Raw genomic sequence first — 26216 nt, 5'->3', positions numbered from 1 at the left:
TCGTGTGTATGCCCCTTGTTGGCCAACAACAAGGCGGACCGAATTGCCTGTGGATGTAAAATAGAGACATCAAGAAACATACAACAGCCTATACCAACATTAACAGAAGATTCCCAGTAGCTCCAACGCAAGAGACAGGTGAGCCATAAAATATGTTGTACGGCCCATAGGAATCTATTAATTCCCAGGAACGTCCTGGGGGTTGTGATCCTCAACTAGGACATTCTTTTGTATCCCTCCATCTCTAGTCTGCTCATGTGCCTATCTAGGTAAGTCTTAAACAACTCTAGCGTGCCTGCCTCCACCACCCTACTTCTCTCTCTTGCCCAGAGATGTATCTTACTTCTCAAATCCTTCCCTTTGCTTAGGAATGGGAAGATGCACCACCTAATCTTCTTACGTTGAAGCATGGTACATTGTCAAGATGCTGCAGATTTTAGTTTACGCTTACATTTTTTTGTAGGAAGAAAAAAAATGAAACAATTTAATAAAGCTCATCTTGGCCTGTTCCGTGGCTCTACATTTAGCCCAAACACAGATTGTATAAATTCAACACAAGATGCATAAGCCTTGAACATAATTTAAAAATATACCAAACTATGAAAAAGAAAATTAACTGCCATTTGGAACATTTTGATAAACATAATTTGTAATAATTCAAACTGGTGTCAAATGTGACTGGAGTCTTTCTCCAACAACCACTGCATTCTTCTCTCCTCTTTTGCAGCTTCTTGTAATTATCATTTTATATACAGAGCCAGTCAGATTTATATCAATGCAGCATATCTGAGCTTAATAAAAACCTGCAGCTGCCCAATATTATATTCAATGTAGTTCCACTCAATATGCATCAAGGATGGAAAGATTTGGCACTAGACGTGGCCTCAGCGATCTAATCTTTTAAAGTTTGATCCATTGTTTTCTCAATTAAAAAGAAGCTTTAAAGTGAAATAGGATATTAAAATAGATCACTTGAGTTTATACTTTTAGAATAAAAAATTGGCACAAAGGTGTTTGGTCACACACACGTGAAATTAACATTAGCATTTGACATGAAAAGTTGGATTATAGTTTTAGTTGGTTCAGGGTCCGTGCAAGGAATTTTGTACAATGTAAAATGTTAAACTTCAGTTTGAATGTTCAGACTGTGAGCTAAGAAAACACTTATACTCTGCCCACATGAGATGTCAAAGATATTACTGATATATCAAGAAATAAATACATTGCACTCAGTAAGTTCTGGAGTTAACTTTGAGGAGGTACATTTGTCTTTATGTTGTTGTGAAGCAAGCAATATGTATGCTTTCATATCTTCAGCTGGTATATTGCAGAGGCACATCACTAGACAAAATAGTGTGACTTGATAAAGCGTGTGCACATTTTGGCTCATCTGTACTCAGTTCTGTATAGACACTCAAATTTAATTAAAGCATTTCTTTTCATAGCTATCTGTTTGTGCGAGTTAATCTTGTCTACAGGGAAACACAATGCATACCAGATTCCATACTGGATGCTATGGTTTATACAGAATTATGTAATTTAAGGTCAACATGCTTTAATTTTAATATTTTTGCATGTGGAGGGTTTTCACTTTAGTCAATAGGAATTGGCCAGGAATTTTGCCCTATTTTCACTTTCCAACAAAAATGGATAAGGAATGTCTCATGAGAAAATGAAAGCACAGACACACTGCTCTAAATAAAGCAAAAATATTTTAAAATGTTTCTATAAAAGTACAAAATAGTTTAAACAGTGCAGATACATTGCTTAGACTTACAAACAATAAAATGATACAAAATTTCAGTTATAGATAAATAAAATAATTATACTAAAGAGAAAGCATTATATTGATGAAGTGATTGCAACAACCGACTATGGAGGTCAAAATGAAAGTTAATACATGGCTGTAAATAGGATTGAACATGGAGAGGCATCAATATTAGTCACCCACCAGCAACTCAAGTACATGGTGTGAATAGAAAGCTTTACTGTTGCTGTGAAGTTTACCTTATTAATTCTCATCCAATTAACATTTTAAATTATTTATTCATTGGACAAACTGGTTGAAAAGAGGAAATCATTAAGATCAACTTTTTCCTCAGTACTGTGTTTCATAGTTTTGCCTTCAATAAAATTGAAACACTGGTCAGATCAAACTGTGGTTTAGAAGACGCCTGCTCTCAGAGGTTTCTGTGTATTCTGAATTAGGTATAAATTTACATAGCTGTTGTTACAGTAAGCACAAGGTTCATCTGAATCACTGGATAGGAGATGCCCAAAGTTTTAGACAACCTGTCAAGTAAATAACACGATTTACTCCAAGCAAAAGCGTTACACTTGCATTCATTTATATTTGTTTGTATGCAAACCAGTTTTTGAAGTGTTAATATCTTTGCAAACTGAATTGACATTTCACATGCAACCTCTGAACTGAGCAGCTATTTTTAACCATCTTCACGAGACTGTAAAAAACACATTTTAAAACTAAATTTAATATAAGCTATACAGCAATTTATGGGCAGGCTGGCTAAGAGAGATAGGAGAAATATCTCCACGGATGAAGATGATCGCAACTCTTTTATCATATCTCACTGCCAGCCATGACATAGCTTCTGCAGAGCTGCTCAGGACTTCAGGAAAAAAAAGCAAAAAAAAAAGCTGAAGATTAGAGAAGGGAAAACAAAGCACGTCTCTATGGATATCAACTGTAGAAAAGGTTATAATATTTGGAATGGTTTCTGAGAGTTTCAATGTTTAAAGGGGCTATAAATTCCAAATTAAAGACATATTCCACCCCCCCCACCCCCTCAAATGTCCTAACAATTTCTCAGTAACTGCAGTGAGGGAGGAAGGGAAAGTGCCATCCTTCTGAGCTCATAGTTACACAACATGCAGTGACCAAGGAGATATTCCGCCAAGATGCATAGATTCTCAGATATGTGTACATCTGCACATCATCTCAGTGTTGTCCTTCTGAGCTTGTAGTTATACAACATGCAGTGATCAGAGAAATACTTTTTCAAGGTGCACAGATTTTTAGCTATGTGTATATCTGTACATCATCTCATTATCACAGTATCCTCAACATCTTTCCACATCTCACAACAGCAAACATACTTTTTAAATGTTAGATGTAAAACGAAAAATTACACATAAGTAAAGGTGAAATTGCTTATTTACCAGAATAAAAGTTGAAATTATATTGTATTAGAGTACTGTAAATATATTTTCAAATCCACATGCCCATAGCTGCTACATTATACCAGTTTTGTGTTATTCCACCGTGTGCATCCTCCTTATAAAAGTTAAAGCTTATTTATTAGTCACAAGTAGGCTTACATTAACACTGCAATGAAGCTACTGTGAAAATCCCCTAGTTGCCTCACTCTGGCACCTATTTGGGAACACTGAGGGAGAATTTAGCATGGCCAATGCGCCTAACCAGCATGTCTTTCAGACTGTGGTAGGAAACTGGAGCATGCGGGGGAAACCCATACACAGTAAGAACATGCAGACTGTGACCCAAGCCAGGAATCCAACCTGGATCCCTGGTGCTGTGAGGCAGCAGTACTAACCATTGTGCCACCATGCAAAAAGTCTTTAGTTTGCTGTAGTTCAAGACATTTAGAATGGTTGAGAAAATACTTCTAGATTCAACAGAATGAAGCTTGATAGGGCTTAGGTATTCCAAACACAGCCAACCCATTGAGGTAACAAACTGCATTGCCAGTGCTAAGCTATCAGATCTGGCAGCTCTATTCTCTTTCCACAAATGCTGTCAGGCCTGCTAAGATTTGCCAGCATTTTTGTTTTTGTTCTGGCATCTGCAGTATTTTGCTTTTAACTAAGCTATCAGACCTGGGGTTGAAATTCAAACTAAAGCAGCACCTCAGCCATCATACAGTACCAGTGGTGGAATGACATTTGGTAAGTCAAAGTGCAGTAGGTATAATAAGAACAAAATTCAAACAGGAAAACTTCAGATCGTTACTTGAGAACTGGTTCATAATCTGGAGGGAGATGTGTCTAATTTTTGCGCATTTAACACTGAAGATGAAAGGAGATGACAAATGACCATGGAATGTTTTCCTACTGTACTAATTTAAGGAGACAGGTTGAATGTCATGTCTGTGCTGCTTTTGCTGTGTTAGCTGTTTTTTGCCAGAATAATGGCACAGGTGCTACAACAGCTTTACTACCTGGGATTGCTGAAGAGAAAAATCAGCCAGATTTTCCCTGATCGCTATCCAGAGCCTATGGCTGGAATTTGTCAGATGCAGATTCAGTTGGACTTGGCTACAACGTCCTCTATTGTGGAACAGCTCACCATCATTCACTGTGAAAGTTTACATGTGAATAATGGTTACTTGGGTGAGACATTGGAGTGCAATTGTTAGTTTTGGAAGTATATCACAGTGAAAAAGCAAAGCTCTCAAGAAAGAACGTTGAAAATAAATAATTAAAAAACTTTCCAGGAATTCAAATAAATGGAAGCTTAATGTCAATTACTCAGACCAATTCCTGGCTTAGATAATGGGAACACTGTCAGTTTAATACACAGTAAGAAGTCTGACAACACCAGGTTTAAGTCCAACCGATTTATTTGATAGTAAACTCACAAGCTTTCAAGGTTTACCTCTTCGTCAGGTGAATGAAGAGTTCTGGCTTCAGACAGAGCATATAGAGCACAGACAGTTTACAGATTACTGATTAGAATGCGAATCTTTAACCTAACCTGCTATTCAAGTCTTAAAGTGGCCAACAATGTGAGTGGAAGGAGCACTGATCACAGGTTAAAGAGATGTGTATTGTCTCCAGGCAGTACAGTAAGTGAGGTTTTGCAAACCCTGGCAAGTCATGGGGGTTACAGATGTCGCACTATTTGTAACCCCCATGACATGCCTGGGTTTGCAAAACCTCACTTACTGTACTGTCTGGAGACAATACACATCTCTTTAACCTGTGATCAGTGCTCCTTCCACTCACATTGTTGGCCACTTTAAGACTTGAATAGCAGGTTAGGTTAAAGATTCGCATTCTAATCAGTAATCTGTAAACTGTCTGTGCTTTATATGCTCTGTCTGAAGCCAGAACTCTTCTTTCACCTGACAAAGAGGTAAACCTCGAAAGCTTGAGAGTTTACTATCAAATAAATCGGTTGGACTTAAACCTGGCATTGTCAGACTTCTTACTGTGTTTGCCCCAGTCCAACGCCGGCATCTCCACGTCAAGTTTAATACACTCCATGTAGGGAAATGCATCAAATAAATCAAATTACATTCTAACCATGAAGTAATTTCTTCATATGAAAACATTAACTAAAAACTTTACTAACCAAGAAAATTGTTAAGGACAACCATCATTCACAATTTAAAAAGAATGATAATTGGTTCTTGATATTTCAAGCTATCTGTGCATAATATTACATGAATTTAACTACAGCATTTCAAGAAATCTGGAGTCAATTAATGTTTCAGGATATGCAATTTCCCTGCTTTATGAATCCAACTGATTTAAAAAATATTCACACCTTGAACTGGAGTTTATGGTGGCCCCCTATTGCAGAGTGGGCCAGCAGCCAATGCATGGAAAAGAAGTCCAGCCCCGCAGCCATCACAAGCTGCGGATGGGCTAACCAGGCCAAGAGTGGGATTTCCACCCCACAGTGGGAAGAAAACTACTCTCGAGATCTTATTTGCTGGCAATTCTAATAGTTCTAACAGCGCCTGAACTGAACAGTGAGCGTTGCTGGGGCTGCAAGCAGGCCTATGAGGAAGGCAGCCAAGGTGTCCGAACACAAATCCAGGGTCTGGGAAAGGGAGGGATTGGATACATTTTGAAGGTCAAGCGGGAAGGAACAAAATTGGGGGAAGGGTATGTTACCCCAATACACAGGGGTGGCCCCCCCCAAATGTTGCATCTCCTCTTTCTTCCCATTTTAACTAATACCTGCCTGCTGGCCAACACCAATTGTAATGTGGCATGGGCAGCTTGATAAATAAATAATTAAGTGTTGATTCAGTTTAAATACGGTAGGCAGGGTGCCAACCTTCGAGCCTGTCCATTTACTGTGTTATGAGGTACAGTTCGAAGGTGTACGGAGAAGGTGGTGGGTTGTAATTTATCCACTGCACGGCACAAAACATACTGGCCAGCAGCGATTTTACAAGTCCATTTGTTCCAGAACAGCTTCATTCAACAACTCACAAATAGGTCCAGAGCCTCTTGTTTTCATACTACCTGGTCCTTCCACTGATGTCTATTTTGGGTTAGATTGTTCATTATATTATTAATTTACATTAAAATATATTTCTTTCATTTAAATGCAGCTATGAAATTAAGATTCAGAAGTGTTACTACAATGGTCATTAACTTTTGAAAGTCACTGCTGGTACATCTTCAATTCATAGCTATTTTTGACTTCAATTTTATAATCAATACCAAGTGCACAGTGGTAGAGTGATTGGCATTGCTGCTTTGCAGTGCCAGGGCCCCAGATTTGATTCCAGCTTTGGGTGACTATCTGTTTGGAGTCTGCACGTTCTCTCTGTGTTTGCGCGGGTTTCTTCAGAGTGCTCTGGTTTCTACCCACAGGCCAAAGATGTGCAGGTTAGGTGAATTGGCCACGTTAAATTGCCCTCAGCGTCAAAAGATGTGTAGGTTTGGTGGATTAGCCCTCGTTTGTGTGGAGCTACAGGAATAGGGCAGAGGGGAGGGCCTGGGTGAGATGCTCTTTTGGAAAGTCAACTCAGACTTGATAGCTTTCTGCACTGTAGGGATTCTAAATTATAAATGATGTTAGGCCAAAACTGGAAGTTTGCGTACACTTCTGCTCACCGCTTTACAGGAAGGACATATTTGCTTTGGAGCGAGTGCAAAAGAAATATAGTAGAATGTTGTCAGGGCTGCAAAATTGCAGCAATGAGGATATAGGCTGGTGTTGTATTCCCTAAAACAGAGACTTAGGGATGACCTGATTGAAGTGTACAAAATGAAGAGGGGCCTAGATAAAGTAGACAGGAAGAGTAGTGGAGAGGCCAATTACCAGAAGGCATAGATTTAAGGTGATTAGTAGAAGGATTAGTGTGGATATTAGGAAAAACTTTTTGACACAGACAGTGGTAGGTGTCTGGAATTTACTGGATTGGTGGTTGAGGCAGATACCTTCAATTTATTTACAACGTAATTGGATTTATACCTGAAGTGCTGTAACTTGCAAGACTATGGGCCGGGCACTGGATGGTGGGATTAAAATGGCTGGATAGTTTTTTCAACCAGCACAGACATGAGGAGCTGAATTGCCTTGATCAATGCTGCAACCTTTCTATAGCTTCTATATTATATTGTATAAGCACCAACCATAAGACAGTTGAAAGATATGTTGCCATCTGTCATCATATTTATAATTTTCATATTACAATAATGCAACAGGACAAATGGTTCAGCAAAAATAAATCACCAAAAACAATGTACTGAGTTAAATGTCAATAAAATCAAAATACAGGTGAATGTAATAGACAAAGTAAAATGGATCAGTATATTGCAATGGCATAAAACAAGCCATCATGACTCCCAGAAAGTGACTTCTATAGTTTGCACTTACACAGTTAGAGCACAGAAATCACTGAGTGATTTCTATGCTTCCCCACAGGATGTGCTCTTCAGTTCTCCCAAACTGCAATCAGTTAAGATATCACTTTTTACTCAATGTTCTTTTACCCACCAAATCTTGCTTAAAATCTTTGAAAAAGTTACATCTTGTTGAATGAGCAGTGACTGGGTGTTAAATGACATGTTAAGTTCATAATTACTGAACAGCCTCAATGTGCCTAAACTAATTTTACATTTGTTGAGTGTCAAATTTCACAAGATAAAACATCGGAACAAAGTAGACCATTCAGCCAGTCAACTCTGCTCTGTCATTCAATGACACCATGACTGATCTATGATAACTCTCAATTTCACTTTTCTACCGTATCCCCATAACCCTTGATTTCCTTACTGATTAAAAATCCATCTAAGGCTAGAACATATTTATAATGATTACCAAATTATAATGAAAAGCTCGTCAAAATAAAAATATTTTCAAAACAGGTTTGGTATCTCAGCTTCTATCCCAAGTTCTTGTGCATGTCCCAGTCACTTATTTCTGTAAACTTTTAAATCGAAAGTTAAAAACTCAAAGCATTTCACTTCCGTTTCCCTCTGTCCGTCTAGGTTTCCTCTGGATGCTCCAGTTTCCTCCCACGCAAAGATGTATGGGTTAGGTTGATTGGCCATGCTAAATTGCCCATAATCTTCCGGGATACGTAGGTTCGAGGGATTAGCGGGGTAAATGCATGGGGTTGTGGGGATGGGATTGTTTTTGGTGCAAACTTGATGGGCCAAATGGTGTCCTTCTGCACTTTAGGGTTTCTATGACTCTTTTTGTGGTCTTTGACAATATTTTAATGCTACTGGCTACTTATATCACTTAATGACATCAGTGGATGCTTGGGGATGCCCTTGACTTGGCACCAGATTCAATTTGTTGCCAAGAAAGGGAAAATCTATACCTCATTTTGTGGGTAGCTTTCTTAGCGGTCAGCATTGAGTGCGGTTGAATCACTGCTGACTGCAAAATTTGGGCTTTATATTTGGGAAATTTGCTAAAGGTTGCAAAATTATGAAAAACATTGGAACAAAGCTTCAACTCTTGTCCTTTCATTCTCTCCTCTTGTATATACCATATCCATTAGGGTACTTGAATAGAGGAAGAGGGGAAACTGGATCTCTCCTCTTTGCCTCATCCTATGTTCATACTGCAGTTCAGTCTCATCATACTTCTGGTAGAATTCAATACTGAAACTTAAAGATAATATTCATGTGCTAAAATTAATTGACTGCCACAGGCAAGAATATTAAAAATAGTTCTCAACCAACATGCACACACGCATTCTAAACTGAATATTAGAATTTCTGAAAGCAAAACAAAACGCTGACATGCAATATTTATGAGAAGATAAACAAAATCTTCACCCAACTTAGGAAGTATCTACAAGTTATTGAACATTTTAATTGATCAATTAATAAAGAGTTCAAATTTAAACTCAAAACATAATGCCTTTTCAAGGAAAATAAATTGAAAAGGTATATAGTTTAATGCAAGGATTCTTATTTGGGGCCCCATGAGAAGGTTTCAAAAAGTCTGCCTAAAATAAAACACGTGTAATAAACAATGTGCTCATCACAGGCTGAAAGCACATAAATTAACATGTTCCCAGATAACATAATAGATTTTTGCCTTATGCAAGGCATTTTGCAACAATCCCTCATTTAGCACTCAGATTATGTTCTTAAAAAATAGCTGCTGACTGAAAATCACTTTCCTTATAAGAAACCATGTAATAGGGTGAGATATATTCCTGACCTGTAATTTTTATATTAAAAACTTATTGGCTATTTTGAATTGACTCAAAAATCCTCTTTAAACTTACCACAGGATCACGCAGTGCAGAAGGAGGCCATTTGGCCCATCAAGTCTGCACCAACAACAATCCCACCCAGGCCCTTTCCCCATAACTCCATGCAATCTCCCTGACATTAAGGGGCAATTTAATATGGCCAATCAACTTAATCCACATATCTTTTGGAGTCTGGGAGAAAACTGGAGCATCCGAGGAAACGCACGTAGACACGGGGAGAACGTGCAAACTCCATGCAGATAGTCGTTCGAGGCCAGAATTGAACCCAGGTCCCTGGTGCTGTGAGGCAGAAGTATTAACCAGTGTACCATATTCCACCCAAACTTATCACCCGTACTAACTTATCTTCTACCCACTTGCTTGCCATCTGGCTCACTCCCTTCCAATCATCTCTTTCACTTCCTGACCTCCCTCTCTGCCTTACTCTCCAACCCCTCATGACCTGGAATAGAGCAAAGGTTTGGCAACAGGGAAGCAGTAAGGGATTTGAGAGATGGGTGGCAAGACAGAGGGAGTGACAGGCTAAGAAGGGTGGCAAGTTGGAGGGAGTGAGCACGCCTGGAAAGGTGGCGAATGAATAAGCAGCACGTTCAAAAAAAAAGACTGAGCATCTGCAGTTATAATGCAGTTCTTGCACATGCTCAGTAACCATGCCAAAATGGAACCATGCTATTAAAATGTGCTTAATCTGAGGATACCGATGCAGCTTTTTCAGAAATTAGAAAAATTATAAAAAATTATTAGAAAAATTATAAATAACAGGAATTTTTTTTGTAAACGCACATATTTAACAGCTTTTAATTCAATCAGCCATTCAAAATGAGAAAACCCACAGAGCAATGCTGCAGAACTTCAACTATATTGTTGATAAAATCCAAGGAGGTAGAGGATTGAGCACAAAACAAAACTTGCATTCACCCTGCAAAGTATGAAGACAGCTCTTTGAATTTTGCTATTTGTATTGGAAGCAACAATGTGCAATGTGTCAACCTTAAAAATAACAGAGACATTAATTATCAAGCATGGAATATAAAGCAGAAAGAAAAGTTAATTTTCTTTGAGCAAAGGAACTATTCCGTACTAAAGCTGTAATGAAATCCACAACTACCACTGGCAAACAGCTTGCAGTCTCATAATATAATGGTGCAAAAAATTGCTAAAGCAAAAACTGCTTGCAATTGCTGAGAAATTGATAATGCCATGTGCCATGAAATTGCAAGGGAAGTGCTTGAGACCAGAAGGCCAAGGAACTGGAAAAAATGCAGATATCAAATGACACTGTCAAATGCTGGATTGATTTAATGTCAAAAGGCATATTGTGCAGTACATTAATCGGCTGTGTGACAATAACTTTGCAATATAAACGGATGGATTCGTGAACATTTTTAAAATGTTTCATTTATTCGCCCCCTTTTGGAATGTGTGGAATAAGGAAGTAAAAGGCAATGTTCTGAATTGCAAAGGGCTCAAGACAAGAAATCAGATAATACTTTCAAAAATATTAGACGATTCCATGACTTCAGCAAAAATCAGCTGGATAAATTGCATCAGGGTCTGTTTGCACAGTTGGAGCTGCAGTAATGATTGGAAAGCATTCTGGTGCCACGCAAAAGATAAAAGCCAATGCATCCTGTTTGGGATTTTTTTACGCTGAAAATTACACTTGCAATGAAAAATACTGAATTAGGTATTCAAGGCATTGTCATATTAAAGACATATTCATTTTATTACATTCAAAACATGGAACTCCAGGTGCTTTCCCACACTTCGGTAAGGAAGTAGGTGCTGAGCATAACTCTTTATGCAAGAATACAAAGGTTAGATGGCTATCTTGCTTAACTCGTATATTTAATTTCAGGGAAAAGGTATGTACTTTCTTTTTTGTCAAGAAACCTGAACTTGCTAATGTGCTAAAAGATTATGCTCAACTGGTTGAACCAGTGACATGAATAAACTGAGTAAAACTGTGCATGGTGAGACACCTCTGTTGCCCAGTGTAAAATAATTGCTACATTCAAAATCAATGCGCCCATACACACACTTCCCAGCACACATCCCTGTAAAATAGTCAGGATTAAAAAAAAACAGGATCTATTTTAACACCTTTCTAGCTCAGAGAGGTGAATTAAAACATCGCTCCCAATAGTCTGTCTGAATCAGCAAACCCAAAGACTGAATGGCTCAATAACACAATTTTTTACTCATTAGAATGTTCGAAAAGTGTTAACATTTTCCTTTTCTTCTTTTCCTCGTTAAACATCAATGGTGAACTACTTCCATGATTCTGCTGGTGATGCTTTATGGCTGACTGTATAAGAGTGCTTTCTGCCTCTGTACAAAGTGGGTGGCCTCTGCTCAGCACCTTTTCAAATCAGAATAACAGAGCAATTTTAGCACTGAGAATGGCAGATCACAAAACTGATCTGTGGTGCAAACTCCAACTAGTTACATCACTGTAACACCCCCATTTGAAGCTTCCATGCAGTACTGCCACAGTTACAAATTCTGAAGTTGAATGATTAGAGACATACAGGTTTATAGCATGGAAACAGGCCCTTTGGCCCAACTTGTCAATGCCGCCTAGTTTTTACACTAATCTAGTCTCAATTGCCCACATTCGGCCCATATCCCTCTACACCCATCTTAACCATGTAATCTGTCTAATGCTTTTTTTAAAAGACAAAATTCTACCCGTCTCTACAACTGCCTCTAGTAGCTCATTCCACCCTCAGAGTGAAAAAAGCTCGCCCTCAGGTAACTATTATCTTGCTGCATACTGAGCATGTTTGGTCCATTCGTTAGAAACAAAGGAGCAAAAACACTCAAACTCCCAGTAAATATGCAGAATGCATCTTGTACAACATGTTGATTATTCTCCTACAACATGTCCTTTTATCTTGGGAAATAAAGGGTGCAAAGTTCCAATGTAAAGTCTAGCTGTGCCACTCTTGCAGGAGACCTACTGCCTATACTGTTTTGGAAACAATGACATGTTCAAGCATTAGTAAATGCTGTAAAACAAAAATTTGACATGAGGGATTACTCAGCAATGCATCAACATACCATGTATTGTCACAACACATACTTTGACAGATTCCAATCGAGCAAATAAATCTGGCAGATTTTATTTTTGTCAAAACACAGTCAACTACATTTGAGATGCTGCAACTGGCCTGAGGCTAATGGGGGAAATGTGTGTGAAAAATAAAAACAAGCTGGAATTTCCTTATGTATGCTGGAAAGCCCCCATGTGTGGATGTCAGGTGGAAACTGGATTAGGTAGAATTGTCCCTTCCCTTGTTAATTGATTTCCTGATACTCAATATCTAAACTTACACAAAGAGAAAAAAAACATTCAGGTGAGATGGTGAACAGCTGAAGCTACCTGTATCCCAACAAGAATTGATGTTTTCATTCAAAGAGGAAGAGATGTTAGAGAAAAAGCATTAGTTGGAGTTTTAGAGGAGAAGGTATGGCCAGGTATATTTGCTGCTCACTGAGTTTTCTAATTCATATTTCTAAAGTTGCTTTCGCAAAGATAGTGTACATCAGGGAACAATTTGCACTGATAGAGATTTCGAAATGGAACTTTTAACTGTTGGGCACAAACATACACGGCCAATATTCTACAACAGAAAACTGTGGCTAAGAAAGTCACCAATTAAGCTGTTTTCTGTTCAGTCAACTTTTAAAATGGGGCAGGAAATTAGAAATAAATACTGTATTAAGTTCTTGCAGCAAATGAGGTGGGAGTGGACTATAATTTTATAGATTATATCTCAACCTTCTCCTAAGTCCCCTGCATCAGAGACACCAGTCTTCAGCCAATCCAAATTACAACACACATCAAGAAAGGGCTGAAGGCACTGGATACTGCAAAGGCCATGAGTCCTGACAACATCCCGACTCATACTGAAGACCAGAAGTAGCTGCATTTTTATCCAAGCTTTTCTACAACTACAACACTGACATCTACCTGACAATGTGGAAAATTAGCCAGTTATGTCCTGTCCATGAAAATAGTCAGCTAAGTGGTGGAAGGTGTTATTGACAAGCAGCAGTCACTCAGCAATAACCTGCTTACCAAGTCAGTTTGAGTTTTGCCAAGGGTGCTCAGCTCCAGGCCTTTTTACAGCCTTCATCCAAATATGGAAAAAAAGCTTTATTTCAAGGGCAAGCTGAGAGTGATTGCCCTTGAGATCAAGGTCACACTTGACTGGGTGTGGCATCAAGGAGCACCAGCAAAATTGAAGTCAATGTAAATCAGGGGAAAAGCGCTGCATTAGTTGAGATTCATATCTGGCGCAAAGGAAGATGTTGCAGTTGTTGCCAAAAATTCTACCACCTTCTATGGCAGCCAGCTCAGGGTTACTCAGACTGTTTGCGACCTTGATTTAATATTCAATCCCTAGCTGAATTTGTGTTTGCATATTCTTTCCATCACAGACATAACTCAAAATCTGTAAATTTAAACAACAAAAATGATCTCAAAATGGAAAAAAAGAGCAAGTTTGAAAAAATCCTTCCACCTCTAACAATGTCTCTGACCCTAGTTCAGCTTAATTTCTGCTGAAACCTTCATGAATAACCAAGTCACAACGTTCCCAACGCACTCCTGACACAAACTTTCAAACCTTCTGTGAGGTAGCTTCAAGGATCCATCAACATGTTAGTTGGAGAAAGTTAACGTAACTGTAAAACAGAACAATCAACAGATTTTTGCTGGCTTGCGCTCATAACATAGTACTGCTCAGTAATTCCCATGCTGGAATGACAAAGAGCTTGAAGGTCTCATTTAGTCATTTAGCAAAAAAAAATAGTATTCATAATCAACGCCAAAAGGGCAGCAGGCCCCTTACAAAGGAAAGGCTTTTCTATATGTTCACCGAGGACCTACCTGGGTACATAAATGGCAATCCCATGGACAACAATTTTCTCCAGGGAAACGGAAAAGTACCTGGGCACCTGCATAAGCTCATAGGTCAGAGTCACTGAAGACAAATAATATCCAAGCTCAGTTTTTGGATTACATGCCTAAGACTGATAGAACAAATACAATTTTGAAGTTTCAGATCCTGAAAATACATAATCAAGAATCGACAATAATTTAATCCTAACAGAATGTATGACCGGAACTTGACAGTACAAGAAAGTTGGCAAAGGAGATTCTGTACCCGCCCCCCCCACCCCTCCAAGTGATATCACGGCTACCATATTCTACACTAGTAACAAATACAGGGGCTGGGCCTGCTCAACTTAGAGATCCGGATCTTGTTGGCAATAATCCAGAAGCTAGAATATCTTCTGAACTCTAACAATGTAGCCATCAAGGCATCATTTCAAAACCAAGGGTAACAATACCAACACCATCACGAGGTTCAAAATTTTGAAAATCCCCATGGATTTCCTTCAAACTGCCATGGTGAAACTCTGGAAGATGATATACAGCAAAGACTGCCACCAATGCCAGGAGAAACATTGAAGGTGCAATGTGTACATTTCCAAACACCTGAGAGACAAAGTTTAGGAATAGGTTTGCAGATGGATAGAATGAAAGTTCGTGAGGTGGGCAGACTTCCATTGTCAAGATGCTGGTGTTCATTATTACTGAATTGATAAAGTGACAATTGACAAATGACAATAGTGCTCATGGGTGAATAAATTCACTATCCCAAACTGTCCCACTTCATCAATAGTTTGCAACTTTTGTCTGATAAAGTACACTACTTTCCACAACTATTCTAATAAGATGACAATGTGCAGGACGGGGCAACAAACCAACAAAACCCCCAAGAACATATCTGGCAGCCGCTGTGAGTCAAGAATGCTCAGATTAAGAGCCACAATAAAACTCTGGAAAAATATCCAAATATGTACCGTACCTTGAAGCAAAGATTAAAGCACAGGTTGGGACAATGCAGCAGCTTAACAATTATTAAGAAGGGACAGAAGGTAGCAGTGGTCGATGCGTAAGTGAGGTATGACAACAACTCCATGGAGCTTGAGAAGGCATGGGTAGAGAAATGTGAAAAATATCAGCACTAATATTAGGAATCCTAGACAGTCAAATACTTTGACTTTGCGATGTGGACTGGAGGGCAACAGTTTGAAAGAAACCATGTCCTCATGAAACTCTTGAGAATCAAAATGCAAAGCCCTTTTCACAACAAATCTCAAGATCAACCATAATCGATAATGCAGAACTCTTGTAAATATTTACTCATGTGACTCAATACAACTAAACGTATGTAACTTTTCACATTGTATAACATCTGCAGCTTTTGATATAATGTCTGCACAAAAAAAAACCCAACACATCAAATAAAGACTTGTTACAAACATATAACCTGAGGAACTGTTGGGCAGCTCAATCCCATAAGGATATGTTAACAACTTTTATGATACTCCTATTCTCACACAAGGGTCCGTGACACTCCATGCAAATGTATTACAGCAGACCTGACCCACTCCTTTTCCTCATCACCCTTTCCCTATGCTCTGTCACTAGATAGACTTTCAATATGGACAAACCATGTGACAACTGGGAAGAAATATTGCAATGGCCAAATACCTTGATAGCTAATTAGTAACCATGCATGAATAGATGAATGAAGTTCCCGCTGCCCCTATCTTTTATCTAGCAAAACATAGTGCCTTGGAATATTTTTGTTCATTAAAGGCACCATATGAATTGAATGCAAGTTGTTGCTGCTTTTACACAATTAGCAAACAACAAACTTAGTAAAGTGGATAAAAGTTATCTACGGAAGCTAACTGCAGGCTATCACACATTCAAGACAACATAGGAATATTGATCACCGGGGAAGCAGAAATCAGTCTATGATTCACTAGGAATTTGTTGGATAATTTCAGCGTGACCATGGATTAGGAGTGGTGTTGTACGGTTTTCTCATATAAATTTATGTGTAATTAATCTAATTTCAGTTTTATGATAAAACATCAATGCCCAAATTGCCTCAATCGCTTGAGAGATAGATCTGCTAAAACTCTCAGCTCATTTACACAAGTCCATTCCATGCTCTGCTGAACAGCCAATGTAAGCTTCCTATGCAAACCATGTGGTTGCATAAACATAAATTCATAAATTTAGATGCAGAACAGCCGAAAGATATCTGATTTTGCCATAACTGAGATCTCTGTATTTTGTCAATGATTTTCTTTGCAATTCATTTTACTCACACACTACACTCAGCTGAAGTAGTGCACCTGTAATGTTTCAAACTCCAACCACATTGCCCATTCCCTCAGAAGGAGTAAGCAGGTAAGAATGAGCTTCCCAGCAGGTGTATCCCTGTTCCAAGCAAAAATGGAATAAATCACCAATAGGCTCCCCAGCTGGATGTCAGTCTGCTTGTTTGGGCTGACTTCCATTTGGGGATGGAGCAGCTTGGAGGAGAGTGCAGGTCGAGGTAAGTCTAATTTATGCTTAATTGGACCTCGGGTCCAGTGGAGCGGGGACAGAATCAGGGGCCTCTTGGGTAAAGTCACAAGCTTCTTGGAGATTATCTGGAAAAGATCTGCAGGTTCAGAGTCCAGATATCCGAATGTAGATAATTATCCAAGCAGGGGAACTGGATCCAGCATTTAGGTGGAAAGGCACTTATCTTCTGAATCCTCATTTGTATTTAGTTGTTGGTTTTCTTGGTCATCCACTGTTACATTCAAACAGTGAATAACAATAATGATTATACACTTATTACAATATTTAAAATACCAACCAACCCCCTTGGAACAAGCTGATAACTGGGTCCAGGTCCATATCTGTTAAAACCAAGTGGCGTTGCATCGAGATTCAGATTTTGAACATTTTAATTTCGCAATCGACTAAGACCTGCCTTTTTTAAAATTAAAATCTGCTGACCACGTTTCACACCACATGAAATTCAATGAAAATTAATGAGGTAAACTTTAAAGAGAATGGATTTCAAATTCTGACTTTGGGACATTAAAACAAATTATCCTCACTGTCACAAGTTGTATTTAGCAGAAGAAATTTAACATCAGGTCTAATTAAATGCGTAACCCATTTTGAACACACAAAATATTAAAAAAAAGGCTTGGTTTGCACATCATTTTAGCCAGCCAGCAATTTAAACTACCTATGAACCCAACAAATCTCCAACAGTCCACACAACATAGCCATAACCAACAGAAAACATATTTGCAATGATCAAATTAACAGCTAAACTAAAAGTCAATTTTTCAGACCATTACCTTTTCTCAGACTTTACAGCATTATTGCTCCCAAAATTACAGTTCTGCTGGTTAAAATATATAATGTAGAAGCCATTCTGTGTATAAATTGTGAGTCAAGTATTTGCCAGTATCATTCTATCCCTGCAACTTGATTTTACCTACATCAAGGCTTTATTTTTTTCCTGAAATGCATCATTTTCACTCCACTTTCAATTTTGCACCACTTTGTAATCTAAAAATTGGAAAACATCTGCCTCTCTTTACTAGTTGCCCACATTCCTTTTTGCTGTAAAATTTCATTTCTTTGTACACTGAGTGCCAAGAGGAGAGCTCTGTACATAGGAGAGGATTGCGTTATGTAGGAAGCTCGCTCGTTGTGCTTCATCCTCTTTCATTCGCATAATCTCGTTGTCTTTCAGTCGGACTTTTTCCAGTAAGGAACTAATTTCGCTCTCTTTATCCAATATGGCATCACGGTGGTTACTTGACTGTACTGTAATAAAACAGCAGAATTTTATTTTCAGTAAAGTCACGGGCTTGGGACTGATTGAATAAAGCAATATTTCAGGCTGAGGTGAAGAAAGGGGTATTGCTTACAGAAATTTCAGTGCCAAATTAATCTCTTTTTCAAGACTGATATGATGCTCATGATTTTTCATTTATATTCTAATTCTTACTGGGTGATAATGAAAAGAGGACGCAAAGATCATCTGACTGTCAGCCAGCTGCATCATTTCTGTTATCTTCACAGTGTTTTGAGATAGTTCAATCATCATGCTAAAATTAACCCAATGCATTAAAATAGTCAAAAACACTTGCTTTAAACATTTGTGGTTTCTTTAGGCAAATAATCAGTACAGCCATATTGTACTTAAGTGTTTACCATAGAAAGCTGAAAAAAGACTGATAGGTTTCATAGTTTATAAAGCAAATACTCCCTGCTTTTATACCTTTCAGTTGTCGCTCTAGGGCTGAAATCTTTTCTTTGAGCCCTTCCTGTGCAATTCGCTCTGCTTGCAGATGGCCAATTTGTTCCTGGAGCTCCATCCGCACATTATTCACCTCTGCAACCTTCTCTTGGTCCTTACCAGACAACTCCTGAATATGGAGGTTTCAGTATTAGAATTTATAACACTTAGGTTGCATTTCACACAAATGAATGCAAGTAAATAGCGGTCTTTTGCAGTGAAGCATGTTCCCCAGGCATTATTAGAGGCTAGAAAATTCACTTTAGACCATATTGATTTAGCAGCAAAATTGACAGGAAGGGGAAGCAACAGGCTCTAAGGTTGATGAGCTTCAGAAGGGCTAAACAGTTTTTCTGATCTGCATTTACCTAGTAACAGCGTAACATGTTGGCCCTTGGGTATTTGAGGAACATTTGAAAAGAAGGTTGTGAGAAGACCATCTTTCCCAATCACTAGCAGTTCTTTCTTCTCAGGGAAACATCAAAGAAAACATATGGTGTGTTTCAAGCAAAATTGAGGAAATTTCTCTGAGCACAATAAACAAAATTTTAGGTCTGATCACCAGGCATGCATATGTATAATTCCCCCTATACTCCACCGGGTCTGTACTCGTTGGAGTTTAGAAGGATGAGGGGGGATCTTATAGAGACATGTAAGATAATGAAGGGGATGAATAGGGTAGAGGTAAAGTGATTCTTCCCGCTCAGAAAGGACAGCAGGACTAGAGGGCACAGCCTCAAGATAAGGGGGGGCAGTTTAGAACGGAGTTGAGGAGGAACTTCTTCACGCAAAGGGTGGTGAATCTCTGGAATTCTCTGCCCGTTGAAGTGGTGGAGGCTACCTCGCTAAATATACTTAAGACATGGGTAGATAGGTTTTTGATAGGCAAGGGAATTAAGGGTTATGGGGAGAAAGCGGGAAAGTGGAACTGAGCCACTTCAGATCAGCCATGATCTTATTGAATGGCGGGGCAGGCTCGAAAGGCTAGATGGCCTACTCCTGCTCCTACTTCTTATGTTCTTATATAAAGACAGGCCATTATGAAAGTCAGAGTCTGCAGCCATTTCTATTCATCAGGCCAATTCCAAAGATCGTAGACTTTCCACATTATTGAATTGTTTCTTCTGTTAAGTTAATTTTGCTTAGCCTGCTTAAAATGAAGAATGCCGTATGGCTTACTGTTTCTCTGGATAGGCGAATCTCCATTTTCATCACTCTATATATGAGCCAAACTTTAACGTATGTTTGCTTTGTTAAAAAAAATTTGTTACAATAGAAATTACTTTACTTGTTGAGTTTTAAAGAAGACCTAACAACAATATTTAAAAAAAAACTCAACCAGCAGCTTCTAAGTTGGCTGAATATTTGCATAACTACCCTGCAAAGCCGATGAGACAGTCAACCTATCTAGGAGAACTCATCAAAGACCTTCACCTTAAGAGGAAAATAAATGGGCCATTCATAAAACATTCAGATAGCACTTGTATACTCACTTGGGTATGGAACAAGCCATTGGACATAATCACTTTAGACAATGGACTCTGGCTGAGAAGTGAACTCTCCCAACTATAATCTTGTCATTTCAAGACCATGGACAGGAAATTGCTACGACCATGTTTAGGTAACTGGTCAGTTGGTGAGGTCATGTGGTGAGTCAACTAACCCTCTTGTATTTTAAGAAACTGCTCTTCTCCATCCACAGAACAGAAGGCAGAGAGACAAAGAGGAAGGACCTTGAGTGGACACTATGTCCATCCATCTGCAAGCTTGATTCCCTATTGATTATTTCACCAACTATATGCTGTGAACAACATCTAAAAACCAATCTTGATTTTGCTGACTCCGGTCAACCAAACAGAAATCATCCCTCAACTTCTTTAAAATCGTCTCATTGCAGAATTTGCAGAGACCATCAAGCCCAGTATGGAACCACCTAAGGCATCAATCCACCAGATCTGTATGCAACTGAGTATTCTTTGGACTTCAAAACTTCTTAACGTAGCCTCCCACTCTAATTTGTGCCTGAACTGACGTAAATGCTTGAGAATCAGACTGTTATTATTTTTAATTAGATCAGATGTTAAATGTAATACTATTCTCCTTTATTTTGAAAAAAGACTTACAAGAAAACATGTCTGTGCATGCCTTCTGTAGCTATGGCATTTAAACGGGTAAACACTGAATTGGCAAGCGTACTTTTCTTAAAAAAGTTGCCGTCAATGGAGGCATAGAAAGAGAGGGGAACCATTCTATTACTTCTCATCTGTCCGTAACAGCCTTCTCCCTTAAAGCTTGAACCATGTCCTCTTCTCCTAGAATTTGGGTTATCTTAAAAAGTGCACTGGGATTCAGTGTACCTCTTAGCTTTGGAATCCTAAATATCGCAATAAGATCTCTTCAAAACCACTCTAATTGCTCAATGTCGATGATCTGTCATCACAGCACAGGTATCAAAGCCATTCCTCAATTGAGTTGCTTTTCTCTACATTTTCACATTACACGGATAGTTTAAGCTATTTTACCTAAGCAATCAAATCACTCTACAGATTGTAGACTGTTCTCATTTGTATTATATCCTAATTTTATGACCAAATCTCATTAGTTTCATTAGTAAAATTGAAGAGTTGTTAACATTTCGTCCTCAAAATAGGAGTTCATGGTGAATTTGAGTGAGGAGAAGGAATTGAAGGAAATAATTAAAATAGTGCTGGAGAAATCAACATGACTGAAAGCCGATAAATCCCAGGGTTTGATAATGTGCACTCCAGGTTACTAAAGGAGGCGGCCATGGAAATAGTGGATGCATTGATTACCATCTTCCAAAATTCTGTAGGTTTTGGAACCGTCGCGGCAGATTGGAGGGTAGCAAATGTAACCCCACTATTTAAGAAAGGAAGGGAGGGAGAAAGAAGGGATTTATAGACTTAATAGCCTAACATTAGTCGTAGTAAAAATGTTAAGAGTCTATTACAGAGGATGAGAGAACAGGACACTTAGAAAACATGATTAGACAAAGTCAACATGGATTTATGAAAAGGAAATATGTTTGACAAACCTATTGGAGATTTTTGAGGATGTAACTAGTAGAATAGATACAGGTGAACCAGTAGATGTGTTGTTTTTGGATTTTGAGAAAGCTTTTGATAAAGTCCCACATAGTTAAAACACATGAAATTGGGGGTAATATATTGGTATGGATTGATAATTGTTTAGCAGATAGGAAACAGATTAGGAATAAATGCTTCTCAACATATATAGAAATGATGAGAGGTGTAATGAACATAGGATCCTTAGTCTAGTGAGTGGGTTACATTTAATACATGCTGTATTACTGCAGTGGTAGTCCAACCTGTGGCTTGTGGGCCACGTGATCCGTCAGCGTTCAGACTGCACCCACAAGACTTTTCATTAATCATTGCCCATAGGAAGAATTGCTACATTCCACTGGTTTCTATCCACCTAGCTTTTTCCTACCTGTATGACTGAAATGGTATGCATGTAAAGTAAGGGCACGTGAAGTAAGGTGCATGCTAATTGCACACAACATTGACTGTGAGAACTGGCACTCCCTTTGTATCCAATCAAGCTTAAATATTTATTCGTTTTTACCGCTTGAAAGTTGATAACAGTTACATTAATATATAAAGCATTTAATATATTAAACATTTAATATAACTCGTGAAATATTCAATGTGTATTAAATGTATTCAATTTTATTTTAAGATTATAGTGAACATTCAACCAGATTTCCCCTTAATTGTTCATTCCTATACAGTTTCTTTGCGCTTTTATCTCGCTCAAACCCATAGAATTTCACACCATGAATTACAGAATTACCAACAGAGTATTAAGTAAGATCAAGTATCCTTCACGGACCCCACTTATCTAAATGGAAACAATCTTGAAAACTGAAACCAGTTATAAGCCTTAATAGAAACTAGAAGCAGGAGTAAGCCCTTCGAGTCTGCTCTGCCATTCATCTTGATCATGGCTGATCATCGAATTCAATATCCTGATCCCCCCTGTCTCCCTTATCCCTTGATCCCTTTACCCCCAAGAGCCATATCTAATTTTTTCTTGAAATCAGACATTTTGGCTTCAACTACATTTGATGGTAATGAATTCCATACATTCACCATCCTTCAACATTACATTAACATCTTGCATTTGTTTACATTACATAAATAGATCTTTATGATAGTTATAGATAGTTATGAAAGAATAATATCCATAGTTTAATGTCAAGATACCGAAGAGCTAGTTAAAGAATTGCATAATCCTAAAGTTTTAAATAAACGCTTTCAGGTAGATGCGCTCAGATTTTAGTTAACCTTAAGTTTGCATTCAAAAAACTCCATTATTCTATAAAAATGTACAGAAATTTCATTTCAGCAGTACACCAAGATACAGTAAATAACAATCAACTGAACCACAGTACCTGATTGAGACATTCAATGCAACGCTTTAAATTTTCAACCTCAAAAGTAAGCTTGGTGTTCTTTGCTTGTAATTCATTGATGGTTTGTTTTTGGATAGTACAACGGTTCTGGGATTCATCACGTGACTGGCCAACAAAATGGAGTTTCTCTTCCAAGTGAGCTAACCGCTCTTGCTAAAGAAGAAGAGTGGGGAGGGATGGAAAAAACAAATCAATCGCAATGTTAATAAGGGTGTTATTTAGCCTGTTCAGATAAAGTGTGATCAGTCCAGAGATCCTAATCAGTTTGCCATTGAAGCATTGCTCTTCACAAATTTTGGAATTTAAGTCCTGTTGGACAACAGACTTAATGTGCTGAATTATCTGTGACCTTTGTCTAAACTTGCACACAATCTCAGAGATCTGGGTTTGAGTAAGCTTAATGCTAATACAATAACTGTAAATAACAATGAGTTTAAAAATTAAACACTTGAAATTTATATTACAGTTTTGCTCACCACTCAGCTTAATTCTAAGTAATGACCATATTCGTCATGGAGTTCGGTTACGAGTGGTGTGCCTCAGGGATCTGTTTTGGGGCCACTGCTGTTTGTAATTTTTATTAATGATCAGGATGAGGGTATAGTTGGGTGGATTAGTAAGTTTGCTGATGACACCAAAGTCGGAGGTGTGGTAGATTGTGAGGAAGGGTGCCATAGTTTGCAGGGTGACTTAGAAAGGTTGCAAAGCTGGGCCGCGAGGTGGCGGATGGAGTTTAATGTGGAGAAGTGTGAGGTAATTCATTTCGGTAGGAATAACAGATGTGTTGAGTATAGGGCTAACGGGAGGACTTTGAATAGTGTGGAGGAGCAGAGGGATCTAGGTGTATGTGTACATAGATCCCTGAAAGTTGGGAATCAAGTAGATAAGGTTGTTAAGAAGGCATACGGTGTCTTGGTGTTTATTGGTAGGGGGATTGAATTTAGGAGTCGCAGCGTCATGATGCAACTGTACACAACTCTGGTGCGGCCGCACTTGGAGTATTGTGTGCAGTTCTGGTCCCCACATTACAGGAAGGATGAGGAGGCTTTGGAGAGGGTGCAGAGGAGGTTTACCAGGATGTTGCCTGGTATGGAGGGGAGATCCTACGAGGAGAGACTGAGAGATTTGGGGTTGTTTTCGCTGGAAAGAAGGCGGCTAAGAGGGGACCTTATTGAAACATATAAGATGATTAGAGGTTTAGACAGGGTGGATAGTGATAGCCTTTTTCCTAGGATGGAGAAAGCTAGCACGAGGGGGCACGGCTTTAAATTAAGAGGGGGTAGTTATAGGACTGATGTCAGGGGTAGGTTCTTTACCCAGAGGGTGGTGAGGGACTGGAATGCCCTGTCAGCTGCAGTTGTAAATGCGCCTAGTTTGGGGGCGTTTAAGAGATCTGTGGATAGGTTTATGGACGAAATGGGATTGGTTTAGATTAGTGGGTTAGTGTTTTTTTTTAAAAGCTGGTCGGCGCAACATCGTGGGCCGAAGGGCCTGTTCTGCGCTGTAATGTTCTATGTTCTAAGTTTTTCTCAGTTTTACAGATGCAAAAATTATCAACTTTTTTTTTTAGTGATCTGGACAATGCCCAGAATGTTAAAGCCAGCATAAAACTGATTGTCAAAAATAACAATTCAAATAGCAGAGGTTCTAGAGGCACACAATCCTTGTTTTTACATGAGCCCTTTTCATAACCACTAGATGTTTCATAGTAACATACAGCCAATGAACTACTTTGAAAGTGTAGTCACTGCTGCAATGTAGGAAATATGGCAGACAATTTGCACAGAGTAAACGATCACAAATAGTAATGTAATAATAATCAGATCATCTGCCTTTGTGATGTCATTTAAAGCTAGGACACCAGAGATAACTCCCATGTTCTTACTTGAAATAGTGCCACGGGATCTATTACATAATCCAAGTAGGCAGATAGGTCCTTGGTTTAATACCTCATCCAAAAAATAGCACCTCTGAAACACCAATTGCAGAATGCCAACAAAGAGCAATTTAAATCTTGCACAAAATTTCAATCAATCTGAAGTTAGAATATCGCACATTCCTTCATAGGAAGGTTATACAAGAGAAAAGATGGAGAATAGTTTCAATTAAATGTTAACATAGAATCCCTACAATGCAGAAGGAGGTCATTCGGCCCATCAACCTGCAACAACAACAATTCCACCCAAACCCTATCCCGTAACCCCATGTGTTTCCCCTGCAAATCCCCCTGACACTAAGGGGCAATTTAGCATGGCCTATCAACCTAACACACACATCACTGGACCATGGGAAGAAAGTGAAAACTCCACACGGATAGCTACCGAAGGCCGGAATTGAACCTGGGTCCCTGGCATTGTGAGGCAGTAGTGCCAACCACTGTTGCACCATGCTGCCCCAGCATGGATGTTTAACTAAAGTTACAAAGGGGCTGGGAAATTTGAGAATTAGCAGAAATGAGATGGTTACTGAAAGGGGGTAGGGGGAGGAACTGGTGTTGGACATTGTATAAAAAGAGTTTAAAACTCTAATATGAGCTTATCATCTTTGCTATTTATCAAAAGGATTTGAAAATCTTCAGTTCAGTCTATGAGAGGCTAGCTATTAGCTGTAAAGAGGCACCCCAAGGGCCTAATCAGCTAGGTGCTAGTTTCCAGCAGAACTTTATAGCTGTTGAATTACCAGGTCTGTAGAAACAACATGGAGTTGTTCTATCATCTACCCTGACAGTCAAATTGTCTGGATATAACTTAGGCAGGCAATAATATACAATTCATTAAGCACTGAGAAAACTGGACAAGGGAATATAATTGATGTCTACCAGCCAGATACAAGTTATATTAAAAACCAACTGTAGCTGGTAATAAATGCAAATAGATAATAGTCCTTACACTGATTGGATATTATAATCAAGTGCACATATTTTAATTGGCCAATTGTATTTGAACGTTAAGCATGATGTAAACTCATCAACAGTTGAGAGTGGATATAGAAAACTTTTGTTTCAAATGTGCATCTTTTGATTGGTACATGCTAATTTCTTGCAACTGGGTCTTAACTACAACAGTCTAAACAATTCTTGAATCAAAGCTCTCTCTGTTGAACCACTAG

General features: G+C 38.7%; 1 protein-coding gene across 3 annotated transcripts in view; it reads right to left on the bottom strand.

The window, feature by feature from the left end:
- Positions 1 to 14648: 14648 nt before the first annotated feature.
- Positions 14649 to 26216, bottom strand: part of lrrc45 (leucine rich repeat containing 45) — a 67919-nt gene continuing 56351 nt past the window's right edge. For all 3 annotated transcript variants that reach the window (XM_080208834.1, XM_080208835.1, XM_080208836.1), the window contains 3 exons: positions 23088 to 23261; positions 18632 to 18779; positions 14649 to 18174 (listed from right to left, as the gene is read on the bottom strand). In XM_080208834.1, coding sequence (XP_080064960.1) covers positions 17978 to 18174; positions 18632 to 18779; positions 23088 to 23261 — 519 coding nt within the window. In that variant the 3' untranslated portion in view covers positions 14649 to 17977. The remainder of the gene's footprint in view (positions 18175 to 18631; positions 18780 to 23087; positions 23262 to 26216) is intronic.

This window comes from Carcharhinus amblyrhynchos, chromosome 21 (genome assembly GCF_965287045.1).
Source record: "Carcharhinus amblyrhynchos chromosome 21, sCarAmb.v2.hapA, whole genome shotgun sequence".
Taxonomy (NCBI): domain Eukaryota; kingdom Metazoa; phylum Chordata; class Chondrichthyes; order Carcharhiniformes; family Carcharhinidae; genus Carcharhinus; species Carcharhinus amblyrhynchos.
The sequence above is the reverse complement of the archived record's forward strand: the minus strand, read 5'-3'. Positions and strand labels throughout refer to the sequence as shown.